General features: G+C 55.6%; 1 protein-coding gene across 1 annotated transcript in view; it reads left to right on the top strand.

Moving 5' to 3' along the window:
- ARHGAP26 (Rho GTPase activating protein 26) overlaps positions 1-9,991 on the top strand; it is an 82,995-nt gene that overhangs the window by 11,787 nt on the left and 61,217 nt on the right. The window contains exon 10 of the mRNA XM_005418826.1: positions 5,998-6,076. Within this exon, the coding sequence (XP_005418883.1) occupies positions 5,998-6,076 (79 nt within the window). The remainder of the gene's footprint in view (positions 1-5,997; positions 6,077-9,991) is intronic.

Here is a 9,991-nt window from a genome sequence, read left to right on the forward strand (position 1 = left end):
GCAGGAACTCCCTAAATAGCACCAGCCAAGAGCTGTTCCTCCCTAGGTGGGAAAAAAAGTGTGGTTTTCTCCTGTAAAGATGATTCAGCACAACCAAGCTGAAAATCTGGAGCCTGATCTGTTATTACAGCGTTGCTTCCTTGTCTCAGCATCCCAGAATAGTTTCTGTTGGACCTTAAAACTCATCTCCTTCCACCCCCTGCCATGGCCAGGGACACCTTGCACTAGGCCAGGTTGCTCCAACCCCCATCCAACCTGGCCCTGGCATTTACAAATAGCTCTCATGTTAGAAGTATTGTATTGTGTTGTTACAGCAAAATTAACCCCAAATGGTGTTCTGGGGTCTGTCTGAAACACACCCCCAGCGTGATGGACGCTGTGTTTTACTGCTAATGCTCTTTTTTCAGTAACTAACCTTGTTTGTAGTCTCTGCACATTAAATCAGGTTTGTAAACAAGGTGAGCAGGGATGTCAGCCAGTGTCTTACAAAACGAGCCTGGGGAGGAGGAGGAGGAGGAGGAGTATCTCATTTGGCTGGTGACAAAGGCCGTGTCATTTAGGATAATGTAGGTCATTGCTCTGGGCCAGAAGCAGACTGCTTCTGAGTGCCAGCTGGCTTTTAGGGGAGCAGGAGCTCTTCAGATGCAGGGTTTGGTGTGCCAGGAGAGCAGTGAACTCTGCAGGTGCCACCGTTGCCCTGTGGGTGCCCCCAGGGTGACTGGCACCACACCTGGTGCACAGTGGGACTCTAGAGCCAGAATCCCAGAGCCTCTGAGGTGGGAAAAGACCCCCAACACCACTGAGTCCTGGCTTTGCCTGATCCCCACTCTGTCCCCAGCCCAGAGCCCTGAGTGCCACCTCCAGCCCTTCTTTGGGCACTCCAGGGATGGGGATCCAACCCTCCCAGGGCAGTTCCAGTGCCTGAGCCCCCTTTCCATGGGGAAATTCTTCCTGAAAGAAGAACTGGCACAGGGGCTGGGTGGTTGGCATGGGGCTGGCAGGGCTGCCAGGCACCTGCAGGTGCTGCCCTGAGCAGATGGTGATCCCAGGAGGGCTGCTGGCCTTGCTCTGGGAGTGCACCTGAGGGTGCAGCGCTCTGACAGCGGCAGGAGCTGTCCCTGCTCCCCCTGCCAGGTGAGCCCAGCCCTGCTGTCCCTGTGCCTGCAGAGCCGCAGTGGGTGCAGCCTGTCCCTGTGCCTCTGCCGGGGTCACCTTTCCAGCCACCTTTCAGGCAAAGCCTGGGGGCTGTCGCAGGGAGTGAGGGATGGGTTGGCACAGAGAGGGATGAGGCTCCTTCCCCTGGTGGCCACGGGAGCCAGGCTGGCACTGACCTGTGGGACGTGCTGGTGCTGTACTGGGGCTGCTGGTGCTGTACTGGGGGTGCTGGGGCTGTACTGGTGCTGTATTGGTGCTGTACTGGTGCTGTACTGGTGTTGCTGGTGCTGTACTGGGGCTGCTGGTGCTGTACTGGGGGTGCTCCGAGCTCTGCGTGGGCACCCTGACTTTTTGAGCTCAGTGTCAATCTTCCTCTTAATTCCAGCTTTGCTCCCCAGCATTTTGGAGTCAGTCTCCCCCTTAATTCCAGCTTTGCTCCCCAGCATTGTTGGGGTCAGTCTCCCCCTTAATTCCAGCTTTGCTCCCCAGCATTTTGGGGGCCAGCATCCCCCTTAATTCCAGCTTTGCTCCCCAGCATTTTGGGGTCAGTCTCCCCCTTAATTCCAGCCTGCTGGTGCTGTACTGAGGGCGCTCCGAGCTCTGCGTGGGCACCCTGACTTTTTGAGCTCAGTGTCAATCTTCCTCTTAATTCCAGCTTTGCTCCCCAGCATTTTGGGGCCACATTTTGGCTCCCCAGCATTTTTGGGGCCAGCATCCCCCTTAATTCCAGCTTTGCTCCCCAGCATTTTTGGGGCCAGTATCCCCCTTAATTCCAGCTTTGCTCCCCAGCATTTTTGGGGTCAATCTCCCCCTTAATTCCAGCTTTGCTCCCCAGCATTTTGGGGTCAATCTCCCTCTTAATTCCAGCTTTGCTCCCCAGCATTTTGGGGCCACATCTGGCTGCTGGTGCCACATCTATGGCTGTGAGGTCCTGTCAGGGCTGCTCTGCTCTGCTCTGGGAACATCTCTGTGCACTCAGCCCCTGTTATTAATGCACTCCTGTGTGTTTTCATCAGCAGTTTAGATTGTCTCGCTGTGATAAGCTGCTACAGCAGTTGGAAGTTCTTATCTGTTTCTATTGCTTTCCTTATTTGTTTGTTTTCCTGGAAGAAGGAAAAGCTATTGCAGTTTCTCATTTTCTCAGTGTGCTTAGTCACAGCTCCTTAAGGCCAGGCCATTTGTCACAAAAGCTGAGATATTGAGAAAATTCAAATTTCCTGTGTGGTCTCATATGGAAAAAAATCTTCCATTTTTAGATTGTAGCATATTGAAAATATTCTTTCTTATTAAGTGTTTGCCATGTTCTGCTCTAGTCTCACCCTCCTACACTCACCCCATTTAGAAATGGATTTCTTCTGATCCCAAAATGTCCCTTCCCCTCCCTGTGTCCCAGAAAAAGGCAGAGGGGTGTGGTGGGGAATGTGGAGTGCAGGTGGAAATGTGGGATGCAGCACCTGGGAGTGAATCAGCAGGTCCTTGGTGTGTTTGCCACAAGAGCTCGGGTTCCAGGAGGGCATCCTGCTGTCCTGGTGACACAGCTGGGGCTGGCTGGGGTGGGCTGGCTCCACCTGGGCCCAGGTACATCCTGTGTGTTGGGAGGAGGTGGGAGCTGCCCCACAGCAAAATCTGTATTTACTGTGTGTTATCTTTATAAATAATTACCTGCACGAGTGACCCCCAGTATTTGGGCTCATTTGTTGGGTGAGGGGACGAGGACAGATCCGTTTTGTGAATCTTTTGGGAAAGGAGAGCAGAGCAGGGCTTTAGCATGGCTGTGGGAGGGGTTGGTCCTGAGGAGGCTTGCTGAGGATGGAGCTGTGTGCAGAGAGTGTTTCTTGGTGAGGATGGAGCTGTGTGTTTCCAGCAGTGTTTCCTGGTGAGGATGGAGCTGTGTGTTTCCAGCAGTGTTTCCTGGTGCTGCTGAGGATGGAGCTGTGTTTCCAGCAGGGCTGCTGAGGATGGAGCTGTGTTTCCAGCAGTGTTTCTTGGTGCTGCTGAGGATGGAGCTGTGTGTTTCCAGCAGTGTTTCCTGGTGCTGCTGAGGATGGAGCTGTGTTTCCAGCAGTGTTTCCTGGTGCTGCTGAGGATGGAGCTGTGTTTCCAGCAGCGTTTCCTGGTGCTGCTGAGGATGGAGCTGTGTTTCCAGCAGCGTTTCCAGCTGCTGGCAGTGCTGGCAGGGGCCTGATCCAGTGCCAAACACCCGACCTGGCCGGGAGCACATGGAACCCCGTGGGCATTGGCCACATCCATAATGAATGAGGTGTAATGTGTGGGTGCATTTTAAATTTGTCACAGCCAGGAAGATGGTTCTGCTCAGGAAAGTGATGCAATGGGTGCCCTGGCAAATAAACACTGGGGGAGGAAATGCAGGGCTATTTGCAATGGAAATTGGGTTTGATTCAGTTTCACAGCCCCTCCCCTCATGCTGTTAAAGAAGTTTGACTTTGAAGTGAAGCCCGAGGAGTTGTTATCTGCTCAGAGGCAGAACAAACATTTTGCTGTTATCACCTCTTTGCCCTGTGCTGAGGGAAGCTGGCACTCCAGATACCAGCACTGCCACTCTGGGACCCTGCTCTGCTGGAGTCCAGTGCCCAGCATGCCATGAATGGAAGGTTTAAATTTCTCTGTTCTTTTTCTCTGGCTAAAGAGACAGAAATGCCAGTATTTGCTTTCCTGTGTGTCCCTGGCTGAGCTAGAGCCCTTCCAGGGCTTTCTGACTGAGGTGTCTGTGCCTTCAGCAGCAGCCTGGCTTAAAGTCAGACCTAAGCCCTGGCTGAAGTGGCCACTGCAGCTCCCCAGGTACCAGAGACTGCTCTTGAGTCACTTTGTACCTGCACAACAAGGAGCTTTGTGCAGTGTTTTGAGCATATTTGCTGCTGGATGTGGAGCATTTTCCCTCTCAGATGAGGCGATGGTTAAGTGGTTTCCTCTTCCCTCCTAAGTGAGTAAACTTCCAAACCACTAAGCTGGTGAGTATTGACTGACTCACCAATGGGATTAGCAGAGATCAAGCACATTATGTCTGGTTTTTGGACCTGGGCACAGCTTCCACTGGTGGGACAGGGCTGAGCTGCCGTGTGCCTGCTGAGCGCTGGGCTGCTTGCATGGGGAGTGCAGGTAGGAGAAGGGTTAATCCTCGGTCCCTGGCCTGTGCGTGCCACGGAGCAGCAGCACAGGGGCCAAGCCCACCTCTTGAGAGCCCCTGTTAAAGTTTAATTTTCTTACAGACTCTTATCAAGGACCAAAGGGCATCTGCAGAGTGTTGGTGCAGCTCGCGTTTTCCGGCTGAACCACCCTTGGGAAGTTCAAGTTAGAAATCACCCCTCTCCCCACCTTTATCAGGTTTTGGGGGTCGAGTAGGGAACAGAGCCTACGTGCTCAGTGCTCACTCTGCAGGTGGTTGGCAGCTCCTGAGGTTTAATCCCCCTTCCCTTCCCTCCCTCCCTGTGCCCTGCAGCACTGGAGCAGCACTCCTGTGCCATTGCGGAGCCCCTGCTCTGCTGGGCTGGGAAGAGCAGCACCAGGGGCTCTGTGCTGTCACAGTTCAGTGCTAGAGGCTCTGCTGGGCTGGGAAGAGCAGCACCAGGGGCTCTGTGCTGTCACAGGTCAGTGTTAGAGGCTCTGCTGGGCTGGGAAGAGCAGCACCAGGGGCTCTGTGCTGTCACAGGTCAGTGTTTGAAGCCCCACGGGGACAGACACACGGACAGGTCTGTCTGTGTGTCTGTCTGCCTGCCTGAGCCCGGGAGCAGCGCTGGGGGGGATGCAGACCAGCCCAAAGGCAGAAGGCTGGGGAGGAGCAGGCTTGGCCAGCTGAGCGTGTTGGGATCCAGGCTGCAGGATGGGCTGGGATGTGGAGATGGAAATCCTGGGAGCTCACAGCCAAGCAGGGCACAGAGGGATGGCAGCCCCTGGTGTGGGTCACAGCTCCCACCCTCCATGTTCCCACACCCCCACACCTGAGGCTGTGCAAACACTCTGTCAAATCCATCCTCACCCTGCTGGTCACAGAGCAGCTAATGCAGGTTTGTCTCCTTGCTGGAAAGGGTGGTCCAGGAGCGGGCACAGCGTCCACTGAGGAGCGTGGAGGTGGCGTTGGCCCTCGGGCAAGGGCAGTGCCACTGCTGTCCCTGCTCCTGTGCCGTGTGTGCAGCACCCAGGCCTGTCCTTTCCCCTCTCATCACAGTAAATGAGCAGTCCCAGGGCTGTTTGTTGGAGACTGGGTCGGCAGGGCAGCTCAAGGCTGTGGTGTGTGTGACAGTGCTGGGGGCAGGAGCAGCACCCTGGGCACCTGGGGCTCCTGCATTGCTCCTGGAGGGGGACACGGGCCAGCATCGTGTCACTGCCACTGCTGTGTCTTACAGCAGGGTGCAGACAGGGCCAGGGGACTGGCACAGCCATGAGGGCACAGACACCTCGGGGATGAACACTGTGCCCAGCAGAAGGTCTCCCCTGTGAGCCTGGTGCTGCTGAGACACGGGCTGGGATGTGTGGGGCTCCTGCTTGCTTGGTTACCTTCCTCGCTTACCTTCCTTGCCTTCTGCCATTGCATGCACGTGCTTTACCCGGTGCAGGTGAGCTGGCTGGCCGAGGGCCAGAGGAGGAATTTGGCACCCAGCTCTCGCACAAAACCGCTGGAAAGGTGCGTTGATTGTTGGAGATGCCCTCTGCTCCTTGCTGACCCTGGCCAGGACCTGCAGGGTGTCCATGCCTTTTGTCCTCCTGTGCTGGGGCTTGCCCAGGAGGGAGCTTGTGCTCCTTCCCTCTCCCTCTCATGAAAGATTCATCTCTGCCACCCTGGCTGCGCGTCCTGCGCTCACTGACGGCGTCCCCTTTCTCCCGCAGGCCCGGTGTCATCACCATGCAGGCGCTCTCGGAGGAGGACCGGCGGCTCTGGATGGAGGCCATGGACGGCCGGGAGCCGGTGAGCAGCGATTTTGGGGCACAAAGCAGAGAACATGGCGGTGAGCCCCCGGAGCCCGGGGCAGAGCGCTCCCTGCAGAGCCTGCCAGCCAGGCAGGGAGCTGTAACCGTGGGGCAGCTTCTGCCTCCTGCCAAGAGAATCCTTTAATCCCTTGGTTAAATATTTGAGGTAATACTGTATCTCCCGTGCTTGGATTGCTTGGAGGTGCGGTGGAGAGGAGGAGGGTAGGCTTGGCCAGCACAAACATGCTGCTCTGCCGTGCTGAAAGGAAAACACGGCAAAAAGAGCAGTGGAAGAAAATGCAATGTAGATTTCCAGGGCTTTTGGAGTCCCGCGGCTCCTTGGCAGCCGTTCCTGGGTCTGCTGGAGGATTGGACGTTTCGTGTGAGCGGAGGAGTGTGGCCCCCGTTCCTCATGTTTGCTCCTGCTGTGCCAAAGGCTTCCTCACCTCTGGAAAGGATTCTGGAGGTTTGCAGAAAACTCATTGTTGTTAGTTTTTATTTTGGAATGCGTTTGCAAACCTCACTGCCAGCTTGAAGAGCGTTGGCTGGCTCTGAGTAGGTCCCTCAGGGGGTGCTAGGGTCATGGTGTGACCCGTCCTGGCTTCGTGTGGTGACTCTCCCGTGGCACTTACGGCACTGCTGAGCAGCCAGGACAGCCTGTGGCCTCTGTGCCTGTGGCCAGCAGCGTTTTGGGATAAGAAAAGAAGCCATGTGGAGAGCCAGAGCAGCCTGGGCTGTTCTGTGACAGCCCCTGTGGCTTTGGAGTGGGTGTCTGTGCACTGGGCTCAAGCCAGGCTCTGTCAGTCAGAGCAGAGCCCATGCAGGGAGCAGGGTGTCCCACCCAGCACAGCCTGCTCCCACAGACCTGGTTTGAGCAGACCCCCCCTGCCCCAGATCCATGGAAAGGTTCTTGTTTGTCTGGAGAAATGTTCATTGGAGCCAGGTGAGGCATGGACACACGAGGCTGTTCTGAGTGCTGGACTTGGTCAAGTGCTCACTTTTGGAACGTGCAGCAGTTGGGAGATCAGGAGGCTGCGTGTGGGAGGTGCTGCCCTGCATTTCAGGGAAAGGATTGCGTGGTGGATTGCAGCCAGGTCCCAGCCTGGAGCTGTAGATCCATCAGGTAATTCAGGTAGGACCGGAGCTCGGGAGGTTTCTGGTCCAACCTCCTGCTCAGAGCAGGGTGCTCGGGTCGGGAGCTGGGAGCACCCGAGGGAGGAGAGGGCACAGCCTGCCTGGGCTCCAGCCCAGCTGCTTCCCTGGCCTCCTGACCCCAAGGCTGAACCTCTCTTGTTCCAATTTACACCCGCCCAGAGAAGCTGTGGTTGCCCCATCGCTGGTCCAGATCCAGGTTGGACAGGGCAGAGGGTAGGACTGGATGAGATTTAAGGGCCCTTCCAATTTAAACCATTCCATGATTCTCTGATTCTGTGACAGCCTCTGCTCCCTTTTTCTGTCACTTGTTGAAAAGGGGCCCAGCCTGCTCGTCCACCCTTGTCTCTTGACCCCTGGGGCAGCTAGGGTGCCTCTCCAGCTGCAGGTGCCAGCTGTCTTGATCCCTCCTAAACAACCGCCAGCCTTGATTCTGGTGGCACCATTCCTTCAGAAACAAAATGGCACTGTTGCTCCTCATCTGAATGGAGTGTTGTGCTCCTCCAGCCTGCCCACCTGCCTGCCACTGCCCACCTCTGCTGGGAGCTGCTGTGGCAGGGATGGCAAAGCCACTCAGCTGCCATGGGAGCTGCAGGAAAGCGGTCACCCAGCTGTGCATGTGCTGCTGATGGTACCAGGGTGCAGCACAGGAGCAGAGCCACTCTGCAGAGGTGCAGACACACATCCTGCGTGCTTGCAAAGAGCTGTGCATGCCAAAGGTTCAGTGGAGCAACCAGGACAGGGCTGTCTGGATTATCCTGTTCCAGGATCTGGTCATGAGAGCTCCTTCCAAGCCCCACAGGTGGTGGTGCCGCCTGCGTGCTGCTGCTCTCCCCTATCATGCCCATCAGCTGAGCTGAGGGCAGCTGGCTCATCCAGCACTGTGTCAGGGCTGTGGCTGTGCATTAATGCCATACCTCGTGGCACTTCATTGCTGATGGCTTACACTGCCCTTCCAGGTGTGGAGCGGGAGCGATGGGAATGCTGCCTGCATGGAAAGGGATCCAGGAGACACTTTGCTGCTGAAGGTGGAGTGTGTTGACACAGGAGGCAGCTCCTTGTCCTCAGCTATCCTCCTCCATCCATCAAAAATGCAGCTGTGGGCTGTTCTGTTTGGGTTCTTATCTTACAACACCAGGGTGCAGCGCGTTATCTTCGTGTTACCTATTCCACGGGGATTTCCTTGAGCAAGAGATGAGGATTTGACCTTTGGACTCCTAGAAATATCCATCCTGTGCTTTGACTGTACTTCTGTAACTAGAGAACCCTACTGGAAAGAATGTCTGGTTTTCCTTTGATTTGACTGTAGAGTGTGGGGAAGGATTGGCACGGTGGGGATGGTAATTCCATGAGCAAATTCAGGCTGTGCAGAGATTAGCGCGGACTGGAGTTTGTTTCTTAATTATAAGGAAAAAAGTAAACCCAAATGTCAAATTACATCTTAGTGAGATTTAAACATAGAATGTGGCTGCATTAGCCAAGACGTTTGTCACAACTTGAGAAGATTTACGCTGTGTCTCACAGTCAGAGCAGCTCCAGACAGCCCTCATCACGCTGTTAACTCTTACCACTTGTTATTCATTTGGATAAAGCCCCCGTGTTGACTTTGGGTTTTCTTCCATGTTGCAGAGGCTGGAAACAGGAGAAACTGCTAACTCCATGGCGGAGCAGTGGTGTTTGGTTTTGTTAAGATACTCAGGATCAGTTTCTTATGGATTTTCTCCTCTGCTGTTGCAGTTTGCAAATGTTATGTGGTGGAGGCCAGGGCGATTCTGAAACTTCCTTGGAACCTGAGTCAGGAATAAAAGCTCTGTTGGCTGATGGTGGCTGTGCTGGGCTGTGGGTTTAGGAGAGGCACAAATTGGGCTGTGTCTTGTGGCAAAGAGCAAGGTAAGCATGTAGGTAAGGTTGTGGTGAATGAGTGTGGAGGAGGAGGCTCAGGGGGCCCTTGTGGCTCTGCACAGCTCCTGCCAGGAGGGCACAGCCGGGGGGGTCGGGCTGTGCTCCCAGGGAACAGGGACAGGAGCAGAGGGAACAGCCTCAGGCTGGGCCGGGGCAGGCTCAGGGTGGATTTTAGGGAAAACTTCTGCACAGAAATGGTGGTCAGGCCTTAGCAGGGGCTGCCCAGAGAGGTTTGCAGCTCCCAAAGAAAGCCTGGACGTGGCACTCAGAGCTCTGGGCCGGGTGACAAGCTGGGCATCGGGCACAGCTTGCGCTCTGTGACCTCGGAGGGCTTTTCCAGCCTCGGGAGCTCTGGGGTGGGCAGTGCCACAATGCAATACAACACAATGCTGACCAGCTGTGCTTTGTGCCCCGTCGCAGCCGATGTCCGGCCTGTCCCTCCCCTGTTCTCTGCCTCCCCTTCCTGCAGCGTGTCCCCTCGGGGTCTGCTGGCTCCTCCACATGGGCTGGGTGCCGCTCTGGATGTGCCTCTGGAGCTCCTGCCCCTGTCCCAGTGCCCCTGGTGGCACATCTGTCAGTGGTCCTGGCACATCTGTCGGTGGTCCTGGCACATCTGTCAGTGGTCCTGGAGCTCCTCCAGCCCTGCTGCTGGAGATGCCACCCGTGTTCCTGTGGCAGTGACAGCAGAGCCCAGCCCCACATTCCTGCCCAGCACACCTCTCACCTCCTTCTTGGATATTGCTTCTGGGAATTCTTTCTGGAATAGTTTTTCGTTTTCCTTGTCTAATTATACGAAATGGTGAGAGATTTATTTCCCAGTGGAAAAACTGTCCTTTGAACTCACTCCAGTGCTTTCAAC

Source organism: Geospiza fortis, unplaced genomic scaffold (genome assembly GCF_000277835.1).
Source record: "Geospiza fortis unplaced genomic scaffold, GeoFor_1.0 scaffold55, whole genome shotgun sequence".
Classification (NCBI taxonomy): domain Eukaryota; kingdom Metazoa; phylum Chordata; class Aves; order Passeriformes; family Thraupidae; genus Geospiza; species Geospiza fortis.